This window comes from Mus caroli, chromosome 1 (assembly GCF_900094665.2).
Source record: "Mus caroli chromosome 1, CAROLI_EIJ_v1.1, whole genome shotgun sequence".
NCBI classification, from domain to species: Eukaryota; Metazoa; Chordata; class Mammalia; order Rodentia; family Muridae; genus Mus; species Mus caroli.
Window position 1 is genome coordinate 119,827,239 of NC_034570.1, and position 21,348 is coordinate 119,848,586.

The 21,348-nt window shown below is 36.6% G+C and overlaps 1 protein-coding gene across 6 annotated transcripts in view; it reads left to right on the forward strand.

Annotated features, from left to right (window-relative positions):
• The window catches only part of R3hdm1 (R3H domain containing 1), a 134,432-nt gene that overhangs the window by 33,048 nt on the left and 80,036 nt on the right, over positions 1 to 21,348 (forward strand). For 2 of the 6 annotated variants that reach the window (XM_021171515.1, XM_021171767.2), the window contains exons 2-3: positions 18,006 to 18,214; positions 19,548 to 19,758. In XM_021171515.1, coding sequence (XP_021027174.1) covers positions 19,588 to 19,758 — 171 coding nt within the window. In that variant the 5' untranslated portion in view covers positions 18,006 to 18,214; positions 19,548 to 19,587. Of the gene's footprint in view, positions 1 to 5,359; positions 6,175 to 18,005; positions 18,215 to 19,547; positions 19,759 to 21,348 lie in introns of those variants that run through there. The other 4 variants (XM_029480792.1, XM_029480789.1, XM_029480795.1 and 1 more) reach the window with 4 other exon arrangements.

The window sequence follows — 21,348 nt, forward strand, 5'->3', positions numbered from 1 at the left end:
AGCAAGGCAACCTTATTTCACATCCCCCAGGACCCATATAAAAAGCAAGGTTGTTGGTGCCTGTAACACTAGCCTTAATGGGGAGAGAAAGTGAATCCTGGAAGTTTGAAGTTCTCTCTTCCCAGATGACAGTAGATGATGTAAAATTGATTTAGAACAAAAATCATTGTACCAGTATACTCTCCTTCAAATTAGTTTACATTGGAAGTTAAAATATAGTTAGAAATCTGTTTGAATAGGAAGGAGTTTAAGCTGAAGGGTAAAATAATTGGTTGAATGATCTGATAGAAATATGTTTGTCCTAGAGAAACCACCAAATGTTTTGAACCTTGGTAGAATTAAGGGTGAAAGAATTTGTAATTTCAAGAGGATTAGCAGTAGTGCTTGCAGTGCTGGTAGCTGTGTGAATCTTGCAGTAATTCTGAAAAATCCTAGGATATACAGCACTAGGCTCAAAATTTTCTGTTACTTCTCTTACAGACTTTGTCCTCTTAGGACCCAGTATAGTTAGCTCGTACTCTCTTCTGAGTGTTATATACTACTTTGAATACTGTTGGGCAGTAACATGATTTATTATCAAGCACAGATTACACTGTGCACATAGATAATATAAGCTTGCTCTCTACTTTCAAAGTGTGATGTACAACAATGTTTTGAACTGAATGGTGCTCACTCCTTGCCTGTACGTACCAGAGCAGTAGTACCCTTAGAGTATACTATATTTAGCCTCTGCATCTTACCTTTTGAAAAGCAAATTTGAATCTTTTATTTTTTTTTTGAATCTTTTATTTTTAATTAAATGTCTAAAATAGCACAATGTTCATAACAGCTTCTTTCCATTGAAGGGCTAAGCCATAGCTTGCCTGACCTCCTGGTGCGACTTCTCCATCCTCTCTCCTGTGGTGGAAACCCTGTTTTGTTTGCTCCTTTTGTTGCATTAACCTTCTGTTTCTAGTCTTTTCAATTGTCCAATCCTCATTTATGACTTTCCATGCTCATCTGCTCTTCCTTTCTTTGGAATAGACTCTCTTTATTCTTGACTCTTTTCATTCAATAAATCATAAAGGCAGCTTGTATTCCATCTTACCCAGGAAACCTGTGGTAACATTTTAATAAATGTTCTAGGATATCTAAGTAGCTATTTGGGAAAAAGATGAAATTTGACTCTTGTCTAGCTCTTTGCACAAGAATAAATACAGAAATGGCTATCTATGTAAGTATTCATAACAAAAAAGGAATTAACCTAAGTGTTTCATCGGCCAATAATTGATTTAAAAAGCATGATGTATCATCCAGTGGAGTGTAATATAAATGAAATTACTACAGCTTACTCTTTCCTTTCACTTTGGGATGGTGTTTCTTTGTTTTTGTTGTTTCAAGGAAGACTTTATCTGTATAATTCTGGAACTCATTTGGTAGACCAGGCTGGCCTTGAACTCAGATTGGCTTGCTTCTGCCTTCCTAGTGCTGGGATTAATGGTATGCACCACCACTGCTGGCTCAAATCTTTTCATTTTAAACTGATGCCTTTTAATGGTCTTTTATAATTGAGTCAGTATTTTATTATCTTTAATTTTTACATAGAAACATAATAGTATACTAATTTAAAATATCACCTGGTTGGTTTAAAGCCAGTATTACATTTTTAATCTTAGAGAATGCTGAGGATTTAACACTTATCTACTTATATTTCTCACACCTCTGTCTTTTCCATTTTGATATTTCTTTGGGAGGTTATTTATCACAAGTGCCAAGGCGTATACCTAGTTAGCATACTACACATTTTTTATTGATAGCAAAAATAGAGGAGCATTATTAAATTAATCTTAGGTAATGAGTTATCAGGCACTGAAATCTTTTTTAATGTAGCTACAGGCTAATTATATATTCAACAGGGAGGAAATAATAAGATTTTGATATTGTAGCTCAGTAGAATAGTGCATGCTTAGCCTGCACAAAACCTGAATTCAATTGTAGACCTGAGAAAGATTTCTTATAAAAATTGTTACATAAGGGATTATAAGATGTCTCAGTGGGTAACTCACATTGTAGAAGGAGAAAATAAGCTCTACAAAGTTGTCCACATTATGAATGAATAAATGTTGCTTCATGACATCAAATTATACCTAAAGATATGTCATTTTAACGGCACAGGAGTTAGGCAAGACAGGGAAGAAATTTAGGAAAGAATCTTTGCAGCTCATAAGTCAAGTGGGCGACTTGGTGTGGTTCCTAATCCCTTCATGTTTGTTACTCATTTTCTTTGTTTTTGTTTGTTTGTTTGTTTGTTGTGGTTTTTCGAGACAGGGTTTCTCTGTATAGACCTGGCTGTCCTGGAACTCACTTTGTAGAACAGGCTGGCCTCAAACTCAGAAATCCGCCTGCCTCTGCCTCCTGAGTGCTACTCATTTTCAAGTCATCAAATAAGAGTAAACAAGCCAGGTTTGTTGGGGCCATCTCCCAAGTAATGTGGAAAAGAACTGTTAGTGTAGAATCTCATTAGCTGGTTAATCTTACTACCTGTAAAACAGGGATCAGATGCCTTGAGTTTTAGTTATTGAACTCTAACTAAGATATAGAATAGAATATTTCTGAGAACACTGTGTTTCTTTGTTATTTCCTGTTAAAACATAATACTACAGATGTGTGGGCTGTTTAAGAGTTCAACAAACTGAAGACCTCTGTACCTTTATTCTTTATTGACACTTACTAGGAATCTATGTCTTTATTGAGTATATTATGCTGTTTGAGAAATAAAAATTAGGTAAAAAACTTAGACTACTAGAGTTACTAGAGTGTCTGCTTGGTATAAAAGAAGCCCTGGTTTTCGTCCCCATGCTACAAAAAAAAAAAAAAAAAAGGGAGAAAGACACAAAGAAAACAGACCACAGGAATTAAATTTCTTCCTTCCTTTTGGGCATTATAATTTCCTGTTCAGATAAAACAGACAGTTAAGGAATGAAGAAAAACTTGCAGGGTTTAAATGCCTTTTTCGTCCTTTGGGCTCCTGTAGTGTCTACAGCACAAGATGCTAGGTTGTGGGCTATTGTGCTCACTGGAAGACCCACAGGAGGGGCAGACACACACACAAATTCTAATAAACATACTCTCACAGTTTAAAACTGTTTTGACTTAATAGTTAGAGAATTTTACCTCACAAAAGAAAGGAGAGAGCCAGGATTGAAAAAAGGATTCTGCGTTCAAAACCAGCCTGTGTTATTATATAGGAAGCCCCTTTCAGACTGCCAGGGAGAGGGCCAACTGGGAAAGGTTGTACAGTTGCTAGTGGACAGGCACAAACAACATTTGGCATCTGTTTTCTTTCTTCCTCCTCTCCCCTCTTTCCACTCTATTGTTTTTTCTTATTTCTTCCCTCTAATTTTTATCATACCCCCCAAAATTGACATGGGTGAAAAAAAATTACGTATTCTAACCATACAAATACTATCTTATACTGTCTTTGTTGTTCCACGATTATCCTCAATTTTATTTTTATTTTTTATTTTTTTATTTTTTGGTTTTTCGAGACAGGGTTTCTCTGTGTAGCCCTGGCTGTCCTGGAACTCACTCTGTAGACTCAGAAATTCGCCTGTCTCTGCCTCCCAAGTGCTGGGATTAAAGGCATGGGCCACCACGCCTGGTTTATCCTCAATTTTAAAAACATCTAAAATCCAACCAAATGCAATGCTTTATTTAGGTTCATTTAGTGGTTTGTAGGCTTCTGATTTTTATAAAATGCACACACACACATATTTATGTATTTGTGTAACTGTCTGCATGTGTGCCTGCACACTGGAAGAGGGCATTAGATCCCATTATAGATGTGAGGCTGTGTGTTGTTGATAGAAATTGAACTCAGGATCTCTATTAAGAGAGTGCTCTTAACAGCTAAGCTACCTCTCCAACCCCCTCAGATTTACATTCTTAAGAGTTTAGGCTAGCTCTTTAGCTAGAGAATGACCAATAATCTAAATTGTGTGATTATTATGTATTTGGAGATTAATACAGCATAAATAACTATTACATCAGAAGACAAAAACAACTCATAGCGTATCTTGTCTGAAGAATTTCGCACTAGATATCTACAGTTTCTTCCTAGTTCTCATATCTTCTTTGTACCATCCTGTCGCATGTATGTTCTTTCTGTTTAGCTGTTCTAAAGATATAAAAATTAAATGCTAGCCTAAGTTCCCCTAAAGCAACCATCCCGGCCCATTCCCTCCCCCCCCCCCGAAATAGTCACTACTTCTAACAAAAGGTACAAGTGATTTTTCTCAGATGAAATCTTTGCTAAGTGGCAAGCATAATTTCAAGGCAGCTTTACTTCAAAATGGCAACAAAAACTTGTTATGTAGCAGATGGACATGCTGACATACATAATAAAATGAAGCAAGACACTTATGGCAAAAACTGAAATGAGTCTTTCCATGCTTCAAATGATAATCTTTCTTTTTAAGATTTGGAAATACTTAGGTTTTATAAATTCTAAATTAGTGAGAAATCATAATTAAAACACTTTGAGATAGCTTTATTCTTGTCAACTAAAGGCTTCCCTTTAATTTGAAAAAAGGGTAAGTAAGCTGTTGGTAGTAAACCCCAGTAGCACACAGTGACGTAAGTTGGACTCCATAGCACTAGAGGGAGAGAAGCAAAGTCCAGTAATAAACAGTCCCTATTCAGTCTTCACATTTCAAGCAGCACACAGAACCTTATTTTCAATGCTATAGCAGTAATTACCTAAGTTGACTTTGTTATCCTATCACTGTTAAACCAATTTAGAAAGCTTCCTTTCTTTTCTCTTTCTCTTACCTTTATCATGCGTTGTCAAGATTATCTTTGTTCTATAGTCAGAAAAAAGTATATATAAATCTGTGAAGCTGAGCCAGAGCCTGTTTTGGGGGAAGGGGTGTTAGAAAGGAATACTGTAAGGAAAATAAGTATATTATAATGTCTGTAGCTTTTGTCTTGGTGCTTGCTGTACTGCTCTAAAGAGCCCTGCTGATCTCAGAAACTATAGAATTGTATACTTCGTACAAGACAAGTTTGATTTCTAGTTAGTGGTACATGTATTTTTTTCCTTCAGTTAGTGCAGGTAATATGTGAGCATTGTCCTTAGAGCATTTCTGCATTCTTGTGGAAATTGAATCTTTGTTTAACAGAAGAGGAAACTAAGATAAATAGAATAAAAAGACTTTTCAGTTACTCGGTGTATTATCCAAAAGGTGAGACTAATCTTTATTTTGTTTTTCTTTTCATGCTTAATGAGTTTCTTTCATTTGGTTCCTTGTCTTACTTAAGTCATCCTTGGGCTAAGGTAGACAGCATGTGACAGCAAGCTGAGAGATCCTTTGTCATAGTTCTGTCACTGTCTCCATCTATTGGTGTGAAGAAGTAATGCTCCTTCCTAAATATGCATGATGCTTTGTTTTAGCAACAAGGAACTGCCCCTAAATGTATTATCTTTTCTTTCTTTTGTGACAAAAAGTCAGTTTAAAGATACGAAAAGTGTCATGGGATGTCAGCTTTTGGAGTGTGTGTGTGTGTGTGTTTTAGTGGTGCTAAAGAGTTACTTAAAACTTATATGTATTGTAAGTGGTGTGGTAGTGCACACCTTTAATCTTAGTACTCAGGAGCCTGAGTCAAGCAGATTCTTTTGAGTTCAAGGGCAGGCAGAGGTACATAGTGAGACCCTGTTCTGAAAAAACAAAACCAACCCCTCCAAATTATGTATATTAACAATATTAGATTCCTTAATTTATTCTCTAGGAAATATGATCATTTCATCTTTTTGCAACATGATCAGATCAGGTATCATGGTGCAAAAAGTAATTTTTAGCAAGAAACCTCCCAAATCCTGGCAGTCTTTGCACACTCCGATTGTTAGCTCTTACATCATTGCTGCTGACTTACTAATGAAGAGCTCAAGATAGCTTCTGATGCATTCCACATATTCTGGGTGGTGACTGGCTAGAGAATCACTGACATCACAACCAGCAGCTGTTGATTTCTGTTGTCTCTTAAGTCCTCAGTAAGTGCTTTATTCTGCTCCTGGTGCCTGACTAATCTGAGTGTTCAGCTCTGTAGAGGAGCAATGCAGAGTGTCAGTGTACAGACACTATGGAAAATGTGCTTTCAGTAACTCTGTATGATGAAGCAAATGACAGTACAATGAAGGTATGTGGTTCTAAACTCATTTTTATGTTTATAGAAGGTATTAAAAAGATAAATTATTCTTGTTTACTTAGTACCATAATTTTTATTAATGATTATATGCAATAAAATCTAAAATTAGGGCATTTAAAATATTATTTTTACAAAGATATATGTGCATTTAGATGGTTAAGAGTCATGTACCTACAGTAGTGCCAATTCCTTCCTACATCTCAGATTTTCAACATTTCTTGCATCGTGTAAATAGAGTGGTTTACCCGTGTGCTGGTTTATATTTATATATAGCAAAACAAGTTGTCAGTTGAAAGAAATGTTTCGTTTAAGTTCACTTTAAAATAGATCAGCTGCATGGCTTGTTCAATTGTTAAATTTCATTGTGGAGCAAATAACAATGTGAACGAGATACTGGTTGGAAATGAAGAAACTGAGTTCTTTAACTCTTAGAACCCATGTTAATATTTGTGCCCTTGATTAAGGAAGGCGTAGATAATTTTTAAAGTACTTAGGAAAAAATGAAAATTTGTCTTTGCTGTGAGCTGGCATAATAAAATACCATGTTACAAAGAGAAGAAACGTCACTCCCACTCGAATTCTTAGAATTACCTGATTTTCTAATTTTACCATCTGAAAACTTGACATCCCCTTGTTTTCCTCAAAACTGGAATCTTACCTAATGGTTATGCTGATAGGGACAGTGTGTCTACAAGGATGCAACTGACTTGTTTATAAAATTTTTTTAGTTTTTTGTTTTTTTGAGAGTTCACTTGCTTTTTACCTGACATTAGTTGAGATTTTAACAAGATTTGCAATTGCTGTGGCATCTTTAAACATTTCTACTTGTATGACAGTTCTTTTGTTCTTAAGAAATAACTCATTTCAGTTTTAGAGAACATAGAATCACTAAATGGCCACGTAGGAAGACTGAGTATCGCCTTTTGTTCTCAACTGTGTTTGTAATTAGGTTCATAAATATACTAATATCTGTTATTGAAACTAGACTTTTACCAGATGCATCATTTCAATCTTTTTAAGCGTCGGAATTTTAAATCTTTATATTGAACACTTCCAAAAAAGAATAAAAATTAACATGAGCAGTATTTATCTTTTGTTTTTGTTTTTGTTTTGTTTTACGAGACAGGGTTTCTCTGTATAGACCAGGCTGGCCTCGAACTCACAGATACACCTGCCTCTGCCTCCCAAGTGTTGCTCTCGCCTAAACATCTAGTTCGCTTTTAATCTTTTCCTCATCCCCTGTTCCTTTGGGGTTTGTCTGTGGCTCTTTTTGCCTCTTCTCTTAATTCATCTCCCCCTCTTCCATCTTCTTTCCCACTTTGTCTTGGGCTTTCTGCATCAGAAAACTGTGCATCTACTTGGTGTCTTACCTTCCTTTCTCTGATGGAGTCTATATTAACCTTTCCTCTCCTTAATCCCCTCCTCTCGTTTCATAACATTCATTGCCTTTTTTTTCTCTTTCCTCCTTCCTCTCCTTTTCTTCTAGTCTCTGGTCTGGTTGTCTTGACTTCTGTCTGTGACTACCGTGTGCTTCCTCCTCTCTCCTATACCCTGTGTTTCTCTTGTTGACATGTCTGTATCTCCTCCCTCTGGCTCTGTGTCTTTGGGGTTTTTAGGTTTCCATTCCTCCCTCTTGTAGCTATCTTCTTTCTTTGCTTCATATGTAAGATTTCAATGTCACCGAATGGAGAAGATCAGTTGACTTTAATCTGTTTTGTTGTTGCTGCTGCATAGTCAGCAGCAGTTCCTGGTTGCATTTAATTTATGTTAAATCTGTTCTCCCTCAAACTGGTAGATAAGGAGTTAATGATCTTAAGGTTATATATTTTAAGTAAACAGACTTTTAGTCTTAGTTCATTTTTTTAATTTATTATTAAAAAATAGACACCCCAGAAGAGAGCATCAGATCTCATTACAGATGGTTGTGAGCCACCATATGGTTGCTGGGATTTGAACTCAGGGCCTTCGTAAGAGCAGTCAGTGCTCTTACCCACTGAGCCATCTCTCCAGCCCTTAGTTCATTTTTTTTAGAGCTTCATGCTTGAAGCATTGTAATTAAATTGAAGTTATCACATATTAAATATTTTAAAATACTTTGTTTTCCCAAGTTGTACATGCGTAGATCATTACGAGGCAGGTTTTTTTTTTCCTATTAAAATTTCAGGTTCATAGAAAGGAATTCAAAATCAAGACACTATAGTTAATTCTCTCTTTATAATTGTGCTGTAGGTTATGAATAAATTTGTATTTATTCAATATTCCTAAGGCCTTTTATGTCATTACTTTTCAAATGTGTCATGGTAGACATATGCTCACATTTTCTAACTTGTGATTTGTATTTTGAAGTAACTATAGATTCAGGGGATATTACAGAAATAAATAGTACAGAGAAGTTTCCTGGTAGGTTTTGTTTGTTTTAAATAGGTTTTGTTTTTTTGCTTTCTTTTGCTTTCTTAGTAAGGAATGAACCCAAGATCTTGTACAAGCTAGGCAAAGTACTCTGCCATTGACCTTTATCTTCAGGCACTTTAAAATTATTTTTTAGCCAGAGTCTTGCTGAGTTGCATAAACTACTTCATTATTACTCGATAGCATCTACCCAGTAAATACAAGATCCTTCCTGAGTCTCCAGAGTAGCTGTCACATGAGTACACTGTGACAGGAAAACACAAGATGCTTTAAAGTCTTGACACTTTAAAAATGATATCCTCAAGATTTTGTAATAAGTTTTTAAAATACCCTAAAGCACAAGAGTTCACTTCCCATTTACCTAAATACAAAAATCCTAAATCTTTTAAATCTTGCAATAGTCATATTTCCATTAAAAGCAAATTAAGACAACTTGTTGAAATATCCTATGTATTAACAGTACCATGATGGTTTTATAACTAGTATAATCTTACCACAAAAGGAAATGCGTGAAAAGTTTTCTGTACATGTATTCCTATATGTGTTCAAGAAACAGATATAGAAATTGAATTTTTTCAGAGTTAAGTTAAATGCTGTTTTCACATATATACTTCCTGCCCCCATAAAATGTAGCAATTATTACTTCTACATTGTTTTGATGACTCTAATGTTTTACTACTGTCTCTGGTATGTGATTGTTGTGGACAATATAAGGTCCCTTATAAGAACCCTTATAAGAACCCTACTTCCAATTGTCTCTATAAGCCTCTGTAGCTAATCAGTATTCATTTTAATTGATCTGTGTTAATTTTGGTACAGAATACAGCCTGACCATTCCTAATCCCCAACTCCAAAATGCTAAATAATCTTTCTGAATGGCAAAATGGTGCCACATAAAATATTCTATGACTCATCTCATGTCAAAGTCAAAATGAAGACACACCAAAAATATAAATAAAACTGCCTCCAGGTCAGAAAGATAGTGTCTTAGTTAGGCTTTTACTGCTGTGAACAGACACCATGACCAAGGCAAGTCTTAAGACAACATTTAATTGGGACTGGCTTACAGATTCAGAGGTTCAGTGCATTATCATCAAGGCAGGAACCTGGCAGCATCCAGGCAGACATGGTGCAGGAGGAGGTGAGAGTAATATATCGTCCTCTGAAAGCTGCAAACAGAATATTGGCTTCCAGGCAGCTAGTGTGAGGGTCTTAAAGCTCACATCCACAATGACACACCTACTCCAACATGGCCACAGCTACCTTAACAAAGCCACACCTTCTAATAGTGCCACTCCCTGGGCTGAGCATATGAAAACCATCACAGATAGATAGATAGATAGATAGATAGATAGATAGATAGATACATGTGTGTGTGTCTGCACGTGCACCCCCACACGAATGGTTGGTAGTTGGTTGGATACACACATATATCCACATGCATATGCAAATGTGATTTTAATAAATTATGTGTGTGTGTTCCTGCTTGTCTGTATATGTACCATGTGTGTTCAGGTGTTCAACAAGGCCAGAAGAGGGTGTTAGAGCCCCAGAAGTTGGAATTACAGGTAATCATGAGTCACTTGATATGGATGCTGAGAACTGACCTTAGGTCTTGTGCAAGAGCAGCAAATATTCTAAACGTCCAAGCCTAAACTATGTCTCCAAATCTAAAATATGTTAAATATGTTTTAAATAAAAAACACTCCTGATCTCTAGTATTTGGGGCAAAGGCTGTTTAGCTTGTATACTCAGTTTTACTAAGCCAAAGTTCTACAAAAGTATAACTCAGTAAATTTAATGGAGGAAGCTCCATTAATATCTCATTGCTCAGTCTTAATTCTTACTTGAGTAGAGCAAGTTTATCTGAATATAAATAAATTTCTTGGTTCTCCAGATGGTTATGTATGACCAGCATATAAATGTACATGTATATTGTGTGTAAGATAGGGTTTCCCTGTACAGTTAAAACTGGCTTCAAAGTTACTGTTCTCCTATTGTAACCTAGAATAACATTATGCATTATGTAGTATATAAACATCACAAATAATGTTATGTAAATCTGATATTTTTGCAAATATTTTATTATCTAGTATACGTATTTTCTAATGGCTGTATAGCTAATATAAATCTATGGATGTTCATTTATATAATATACATGCAGGAAATAAAAAACAGGGTTTGTTAAGATTTATGTAGCGCTTGTAAGGAACCATGAGTCTGTAAAACTGCATGTGGTTTGTGAATCTGCTTGAGGGAGGAAGCACCTGTAGAAGTGCTATATCTGACTAGAAGTCCTTGGATTTATTAATAAAATTTCAAGAATTCATCATGGTCTAAGAATTGCCACTTTATCTGCTTTACAAATTGATGCTAGGTCTGTTATTTTTTACTTATCATTTCCTTATTTTTAAATGTTCCAAGGAGTGTGTGGCTGTTGCCTAGAATAGCAGACATTCACACAGACACCAAAGTGTTTTCAAGCAGCTTTTGCTGTTGTTCACCTAAGCAGAATCCCATGTAGTCCAGGTGGGCCTTGAGCTCTGCATGTAGTGATAGGTTACTTTGAACTTCTGATTTTCTTTCCTCCCCCTCAACACCACACCCAGTTTATTTGGTGCCTGTTTAGGGAACACAGTCTACCAATTGAACTATATCCCCAGCCAGACATGGCTATAAAATACACAATGACCTATGATAACTGAGCATATAAGACAGGGTCACCAGGAAAGTAACAGGACATTTTACTGTCAGTTAATTTTACAGTCGTTACTAAACCACAGCTCTCCTTACCTGGTATAGAGTGAGCAACAACAAAAGTTGGGCAGTGCATGAAATGGGCAGTTGTAAAATAACACAAAAGAAATTTACTAAGTATTGACAACAAAATGAGTGAGACATGGCTAGGAAATAATGAGGGAAAGTCATTTAAAAGTGAAACATTCTCCCATTCAGCTTCCAGCCATAGGAAGCTGAGCCAATTAAGATAGCAGTGTAGGTACTTTAAAAAAGACTATACAGGTCTTCCAGCTCCTCTTGCTCAGTATGTCCTATAATAGGTCTCCAGAAACAGTGAGCAGCTGAGCATTGTTTGCCCTCAACAGTAGCTCCTCACAAGGTAAAGTTGTTTGTACTTTACGTAAAAGAATAGTTTTATAGTGTATGAGGATGGGTAATGGAAACAGAAAGAAAACTCCTGGTCTACCAAAAATTTGCTTTTAACCTATTTGTTACTTATTATAAAATGATTGTTTATTCAAAGAAGATATAAAACCTTTTGAGACCCTCACCCCTACCCCATATAATCCTTAGAGATGCTGTTTTGAATAAAAGCTGGTCTTTTGTTAAAATGTAGTTGGCAACTTAATTAAGGATAACACATTAAAAGTTAAAAAGCATCCAGTTGCATCTTTAATTAAAATTCTATAGAAGATACACTCTGCATCATAAAGGAACAAAGTTATGTTAGATAATAGAAGTTCCACATGTTGGTAAAATATATTAAGCCACTAAAGAATTATTGGGTGAATTAGATAAATTTGCCTGAATCCCTATGAACTTTGTAAGATGCTGATGGTAAACCATTGTATCTTTGAAACTCTCAAAAGGGTTTTCATTATTATGACCTTGAAATGCAAAGTCATGGGTAAAGGCTATAAAACAATAATTTACTATATAGTCAGTACAGAAAACTATTAAGTAAAAGATAATCATGGAATACCACATTAGAGTCTAGATGTGTGCACATTGATAGCATGAGAAATGATTGAATAAAGAAAGAGATTAATCAAAACGTGATGCCTCATGACTTTAATCACAGCACTAGGAAGGTAGAGGCCAGTCTGGTCAGGAACTGGAACATAGGGAGTTCCAGACTAGCTAAAGATACATAGTGAGACCTGTTTGTAGAGAGACCAAAACAGAGCAGGGTGTGTGTGCATGTGTACGTGTGTGTGTGTGTGTGATTATACTGAGAATGGTGTGAGCCTTGCCTAGACCACATCAGTCAGAGACCCATCCAGCACCATCTCCCTAATAAGACTGCTCAGTGGCCCACATGAGTCACCTCACAGGGATAAACATAGCAGGCCCACTATGAATGACAAAGATATTTCTATTCCAGAAATACCAGCCACAAAAGCCAGCCAGATCCTTCATTATACAATACTTGTTTCTATAACTTGATAAAATATAATGTCCTTCATTAGGGAAGTAATACGCTTTTCTCATTTATGAGATAACTCTGAGTTTGAGAATGGATGAATAAATGCTGCAACCTCTGATTGATTCTCTCCTACTGGTTCTATACCTTTAAGCATCTCCAAATAAATAATAGCTATCACAATTTTGGGGACGAATTTCAATCAATTCAATCAATTCAAACTCAGTATTGAAACCAAGGAAAATCTTTGTTCTCTCATCTTTTATGTCCATTATCTTGAGCTCTCTTCTCACAGGAATATTCTCTATTGTTTATTCCCTGAATTCAAGCATAGATGTGTTAGGAAGTGATTAACACACCTTTTATGTAAAGCTACAATACTGGACCTGATTTCAGTATGTTATCCTTTGCTCCATCTGCTGGTAGCTAAATTCCTTTCACAGGATTCTCCATATGCTGTGCAATCAGTAGCCATGATTTTCCAGTTTTTCTTCTTCTGATCCATGAACTGCTAGCATCTCACATGATTTAATTCACTTAGCTGCTGAAAGTTCAGTCTCTAACAGTTCTGGAAGCCATTGATCTGCATGTTGCTGCTTCTAAGAATCTTCAGCACCATCCTCAGAGAACTGGAACCAGCCTTTCCCCTGGTTCTGCGTAAAGATGTGTGGTTACCCAGACACCGCAGGCTGTTCCTTTCCTGCTTCGGTTCTCTAATGAAAACTAGACCTTCTATTCTGGTTTAAACCAGGATCCCTAGTTAATAATATAAGCATATGAGTAAACTTCTTTTAATACCTAGCACTCCTAATGGGTCTTGATTTGGGGGAGAGGGGGCCTAGGCTTCTGTGCATATGTGCTGCCTTTTTTTTTTTTTTAATGTGTAGATATTGACATGTATACCTATGGAGGCCACAAGACAACTTCAAACACTGTTCCTCTATCATTATCAACTAACCTGGAACTCACTTAGTAGGTTAGGATTACCAGCTGAGAAACCCCAGGGATCTCATCTAGCACTGGAATTACAAGTATGCCCTTTCATACCTGACATTTTTTACATGGTTTCTGGGAATTAAACTCAGATCTTCATGATTGTACAGCACATATTTTACCCACTGACCTCTCACCCCAGCTCTGAATTAGGCTTTGTTAGCTTTTAGTTGTCAATTCTTTTGGTTTTTCAAGATAGGGTTTCTCTGTGTAGTCCTGGCTATCTTGGAACTCAGTCTGTAGACCAGGATGACCTCAAACTCAGAGATCCATCTCCCTCTGCCTCCTGGGGCAGCAGTCTAATGCTATCTGTAGATAACCTTATTTTAGTTTCAGTGTACTTTTATACATGAATGAAACAAAACAATGATCCAAAGAAGTTGAGTTCAGAAAAACATGTAAATGAATGTCAGTAAGCATTTACTAAATATTAACAGAGCAGCTCTTTCCCAGAACTTTCTGTGGACAGACTAATTTAAACACAATTGCCTGGCATGATTATATCTGGGTAAGCACAAAAGCAAGACAGAAGAACATATCCAGATTCAGGGTACACTGACCAAATTGGATTCTGTAGCTGTGTTCTGACATCCAACAAGAGTAAACATGTCTTATACATTGAATGTAAATGTTTGTCACAGGAAGCACGAAATTATGTCCAAGAACAATCCAAGAAACAAAATGCACCTGAGATAAAAGGTCCTCTGCCTTTCTTTTCTGGACCCTCTCTCATAGTTCCCCAAAGCATTGCTCACCGTGCATCATTCTTCTGACTGTGTTCTGACACCAGGCTTACAGTAAAAACTGCAGGAAAGTTTAGATGACAAAAGATGCATACAACAAGATAGCAATAATAATTTGATTTATTAAAGCAAAAATACTGTTAATTAATATTAAACTATTCTGTTGAAACCAGACTTGTGTCTTTTAAAAACAAAAAAAGTACTAACTTGCTAACTTTGATCAGATAGAGCAGCAAGCACAGTTTAGTCATTTGATAAACATTAGAAAAATGTACAAAATTTTTAATTTAAACAAAAATTGAGAGGTCTAGTTTTTCAGCTGGGTGGTAGAGACACACAGCTTTAATCCCAGCACTCGGCAGGCAAATACCCGTGAGTTCCAGTGCAGCCATGCCGGGGCTACAGACACTCTGTCTTAAAAATGAAGGTTGAAACTATCTTTTCTCTCCGTGTAATATATGTTATTGACAGGTCAGCTATGTTAATATTGTCAGGTCCAAAAGAAACCCAGGACAAATTACTAACTGTGCTGCCAGTTAGCATACCAAAGTGCTTGCTGGCCTCCAGGCTCTCTCAACATTGCAGGGTCCAGGCTGGCGTCCTGGCTCTTCATACCCTGTCCCTACATGGGCTTCCCTCCCTCCAGCTTCTTATTCCTAAATAACCCTCCCATTTTGGTCACTGCCCTTTCTTGTTTGTCTTAACCACCTCTACCACAACCTCACCCATCCCCATCCCACACTACCCCCTGTCTGTCTGTCTTCCTCTCTTGCTCTCACCCTCCTTTCTCTCCTCTCATTGCCCAGTACATTCATCTGGCCATGTTTACTCTTCCACTTGCTCCACTTGCTCTGGACTCTTCCAAATGATTCTGGCTCACCTCCACCCCTTCTCTTTTTCTCTCGCTCTCTCTTTTCTGCAAAAGAAAACTTCCTCTAAACCATATCTTGGAGCAGTCATCTTTTCACTTTATACATATGGTGCCAAAACCTCCAGGTGGGACATAATTGGTTTCCCTTCCACGAGGCCCAGCCTCCTAAGTAAACTAAGCTGCTGATTTGACTCTCCTAATGAGACGGATATAGCAAAGAAACCATATTAGCTGTTTTGTGTGGGAAAACTTTATTCCGACTGCCAAAGCTGTTTGTCTGGAAAGCAGAGAGAAGTAACAGGGTCAAACATCTTTAGCATTATAAGGGAGCGGATAACTGGGAGAAAGGGAGCCTCTTAGTTGGGATTAGAGGCTTTAAAGTTTCTAACAACGTGTGCTTATAAGGAGAGACTGAGGAAACCTGGAGGTTGGTGTGCACCTGACAAATATGTTAGACCTCGCAGGATTTTATTTGTAAGCCTTTTGCAGTTTATTGAATCATGGTGACAGAAAGATTATGTTGAGGTAAGGCAACTGTATGGAATTTAAAAATAACCAATTTTAATTTCAAGACGCTCAAAAGAGAAAGCTTATGTCATTTTAATAAGACAAAGGGTAGTAAAGGCATATCATGGTATTTTATTTAAACTTAAAACCTAACAAAACTAGAGGCAAATTATAAATCATTTTGCTCCCTTTTCTGTGAGGTTTTTTTTTTTTTTTTTTTTTTATAGAGAGCTAAAATATATATTACAACGGTAGAAAATAAAAGTGGCCAAAGTAGCAGATTGCTCAATCTAAAAATGTTTCGTTTGTTGGTGTTTCATGTGTATAAGTGTTTTGCCTTCATGTATGTACATGTCTGTTGCTCACAGAAGAAGAGAATTTTGGAACTCTATGGAACTAAAATTCCACTTTCTTGGGAGGGCCTCCTCTCCCACCTAGACCTTTACCTAACATCTGTGGTTATATGGATTGTAGCCTGCCTTTTGAAATAAGAGCTAACATCCACGTATAAAGAAAGAAATGCCATATTTCTCTTTTTGTGTCTGGATTATTTCATTCAGGTTGATTTTGTTTTTTCTAGCTCCATCCATTTGCCTTAAAATTTCATGATTTTGTTGTTTTTTTTAACAGCTGAATTATATTCCCTTGTGTGAATATACCACATTTTCTTTATCCTTGTATTTGCTGATAGTTGTCTGTGTCTAGACTATTATGAATGAACATGAAGAGAGTGTCTCTGGAGTACGAGGATGTAGAGTCCTTTGGGTATGTTCCAAAGGTGCTATAGATGGGTCTTGAGGTAGCTCCATTCCCAGCTTCCTGAGGAACTGCTATGTGGTTTCCATAGTGGTTGTGTGAGTTTTCATTCCTACTAGCAGTGGACACGCTTCACACTTACCCTTCCTTCCTGCCAGCAGGAGCTGTCATTTATTTTATTGATTTTGGTCATTCTGGCTGATGTAAGATGGAATTTTTGGGTAATTTTGATTTTCATAAATGTTTTCATATTTTAAAACAGAAATGTTCTATCAGGTGTATGCACAGCTATATTACCATTGGTGCTTTTAGCATTGGATTTCTTTGTGCTCAGTTGTTTTACCTAAAATTATATTATTCTGTTTATTAGCAGTATAACTATCAAAGGAAATTGGAAGAACCATGTGATCCTTTCAGTGTTCTCTACTTGCCTTACAGTGTTCACTTGCATTAAGCAAAATAAAACTGACTTTAGAAATACAGATTGAGAGGGCTGGTCATATACCTCTGGTACTAAAGGCACCAAGCCTAACAGCCTTAAGTTCAAACCCCTGGAACCCTCATGGAGCAAAAAAGCAACTTACTGCTGCAAGTTACCCTCTGATCTCCACATGTGTGTATGTATGGCACACATTACCACCACCACTACAGTAAATAATTGTTTTAATGTCCTTAATATAGTATGGTGAGAATTTGGACATTGATTTTCATTGATGTCACTAAATTATTCCATCCTTTACATATATTTTCTTTTTTTTTTTTTAAAGATTTATTTATTTATTATATGTAAGTACACTGTAGCTGTCTTCAGACATTCCAGAAGAGGGCGCCAGATCTCGTTGCAGATGGTTGTGAGCCACCATGTGGTTGCTGGGATTTGAACTCTGGACCTTCGGAAGAGCAGTCGGGTGCTCTTACCCACTGAGCCATCTCACCAGCCCTACATATATTTTCTTCTAGTAGACACAAAGGATTTTTTTGGAAATGTTCAGTGGATTATTACAGCCTTTGTTCTTTTAAAACTCCAGGATATACGATTGTTATTTAAAATTACAGTTTTAAATCTAAAGGTGTAGCTCTAAGAGAAACCATAGTTTTGGAGGTTGAGTGATTCATGAAGTAGAGCTGCCACCTTCTCTGATGCTCTAACCATATCGCTATCTGTTCCTTCCTCTTCTTTTCCCTCTCTGCCTTTCAGATCAGCTTCTTTTGGTTTATATAACTAATGCATCTCAGAATTAGTATTCTGACCCTTGCTTAGGATGAGAAAGTAATAAGACCATCAATAATAGCTCTTAAGTTTCTAAATTATTATTAAGTAATTTTTCTGTCCTCATTTTTGTTTGTTTGTGTTAATGTTTCTTGTTTGTTTTCATTTTAGGCCACTGAAAGGTATGATATATTTGATCCAAGACAGTCCATTTCAGCCCAGGAATCTACAGTGGTGACAAGGACATGGGACTCCTCCCGCCAGATTACTGTTGGTTCAATACATTTGACATCCTGGCTGACAACTGTGAAGAGGAACCTTGGGTTATTTTATTTTATTTTTGTGGAACACCACAATCTCAGATCCATAGGACACATCAGGTAATGTTCTTCTATTTCTTTGGGTAGCCTATTTTCTTTATAGTTCATCCATAAGAAAATGAAGGAGCCTGAATATCTTTCTTAGCCAGTTTACCTTCTCTTTGCTTTGCAACCTGAACTGTTTTCAGAATGAGCCAATGAACTTGTGGTTTGTGATCAAATTACAGAAGGCATTCTGCTTGCTTGCTTGCTTGCTTGCTTGCATGAATGCATACCCCAGAGCATTGCCAAACTTCTTTTATTCCAGGTCTCTTGTGGGTCATCCCCTCCCTCGTACAGGAGCTGGACTGCAGCCCTGCCTAAATAAAATGTTGTTTTGTTTTTATTTTTAAATTCAGATTAGTCTATGATTTACAGACTTCTTTTTCAGCTTCCAGATGTCCTTGTATTTAACTGTAAAGCTATATTGAAAAAAGAGCTTTTAATTTTTCAGCTTGTTTAGAACAGATAAATTTCATCATGACTTTATATGGAAATTGTCAAAAGTACAGAAAAGCTGGAAGAATTTTATTCAAATACCAAGCATTCTTTGATTGAGCTTCCATACCTGCTTGACCCACACATGGAAATGTGTGTCTTCTAGCTTTAGCTTAGTCTCTGATACATTTCTATCTCTAATACCTGGGATGGAGTTTCTATTGTAGTTACATGAACTGTTGTATAGTGTGTGACTACACATATTTCTATTGTAGTTACATGAACTGTTGTATAATGTGTGACTACACATATTTCTATTGTAGTTACATGAACTGTTGTATANTATAATGTGTGACTACACATATTTCTATTGTAGTTACATGAACTGTTGTATAATGTGTGATTACACGTATTGTTTGGCACTGACTCAGTTGAGTCAGGGGACTTTCATGTTTTATTTGCATTATAAAACAGAATTGTTAACCCAGACTCACAAATACATTTGGATAGAATGGTGCTTTTTTTTTTTTTAAATTAAATGAGAGCAATTTTTAAAGCTTGGAAATTTAGGAATATAGATGTAAACTGTGAAAATGCACTTACTGTATGACTATAGTGAATACTCTGAGTACAGGAGGGACATTATAGAGAAAACTAATTCAATATCATCTCAGTATATTTAGCCATCACGTCTCATCTTGATCTAGCTCATGTCTTCTCACTGTATTGTGATTATTTTAAGAAACATGTACAATAAATATTACAGATCTTGGAGGCAGGAGTTTTGCTTTTGTTTATGTGCACTCAGCATTATTCTTAGAAAGATAGATAGAAGTCACTTAGTTAATATTATATAGCAACTGACTGTGAAGAATGTTTCAAATTAAATTGAGATTACTTTTCTTTTTTTGTCAAGGCTTCAAGTTCCCTGTAGAATTCTAAAATAACCTTTGCTAATGAGGATGTCTGATATTGTTATTATAAAAGATGAAACTGAAACAATGAAGGATTTGGAGGCAGAAATGAGAGATACAACCAGAGTTGAAAATCTTATCAAATCAGAAAACTATGGGAAGATTTCGGCAGAGAAGAATGAACATTGTATTGACAACAATATTGATTTGCAGGTAAACAGAGGTTTTTTTTCCCATGGCTACAAATACCTAATCATTGTATGATTGTGCTTCATTTCATATGGAGCTCACTTTTCACAATTCTTTTTTGTTTCTTGTTTTTTGTTTTCTGTTTTCAAAACAGGGTTTCTCTGTGTAGCTCTGGCTATCCTAGAACTCTCTCTGTAAACCAGGCTGCCCTTGATCTCAGGGAACTGCCTGCCTCTGCCTCCTGGGGGAATTAAAGGTGTGTGACACCACTGCCCAGCCACTTGTCACAATTCTGAAAGGGAAGTTGGCCCTTCCGTACATATTTACTAGCTTACTTTTCCATTACCAGTACAGCTTGCCGAGTCTTAGGTCTTTGATTTTCCTATGTATATCACAGGATATGATTCTTTAAATTATGTAGCTAGTATGTTTTTGTTGGCTTTCTCCTTTTCATTTCACCCTCCTCCTTAATTATCAGTGCCGTAATTGTTAAAACCTCTTAGAGGAGAGAGAAAGAGGGTTCAAACATGCAGAAGACCTACTGGCAGAAATAGCCCTCTAGAGGTTTATCAGTCAGTCCATCAGCCATTTCTGAGAAAAGAGGTTTGTGGGGAAGGGATAGATGTTACCTAATACTTTTGTTGCTGTGTATGCATGATATTTTATAACCAACCATTTAGAAGTCTTTTAATCCCAAGCAAAGATGCTTAAGTTTGAGAAAGTGGCTGGACCCCTGGTTTAGCTAGACCTTGGATGTACATTTACATGATTTCTCCAGTATGGCATTTTCAATGTAGCCAGGTGAATTATGTGGCCGCTCAGTTATCTTGGGGAGAATGTTCCAACAAATAAGTGCACCAAGAAGCTTGGATCCGGGCTGATGCCTGAAAAACCTCCTTTTTACTATTTTTTGACAGCACATACAGACAATTCCTGTCTAGAGGAAGAGCACTTGGATACTATCTGTCAAATAGGAAAGAGTTTGTATTAATCTGAAATCTACAACTGAAAGCTATCCTAATATTGTCTATAACATTAATGCCATACTGTGTTAGCTTTTCCTAGATGTGACTGATACCTAAAAACAACAGCTTAAATGAACAGTGATTGAGGTTCAATTTCAAAGATTTCAGTCCATGTTGGCTGGCTGCAATGACTTGAGGCATGTAGCAAAGCAAAAATAGGGGAGGAAAAAAAAAAAAACTATAGCATAAGAAAGCTTTTTCACCTCCTATGAGCAGAAAGGAGTTAATGTAAAGCAGCCTTGAACAAGACAATAACCTACAGACGCACACCCTGATACAGCCTGCTTCCTCCAACTAGACGCCACCTTCTACAGTTCATTACTTCTGGACAGAGTATTTAAGTTTTATGTTCATCAGTAGACTGTGAAATTGGTTTGGTCAAAGCCCTTATGATCTAAGTCATAGACACTTGTAGAATTGTGCCTTACTAACATCCTGGCAATCTCACACTATTAAAGTTGAAAACTAAGATCAACCATCAGAAATTGAGGAGCTTGCTCAATTGGTTAAGTGTTTCCTGTACAAACATGACCTAAGTTCATGTCTCCAGCACCATTATAAAAGCCAAATGTGGAAGCATGTGTCTGTA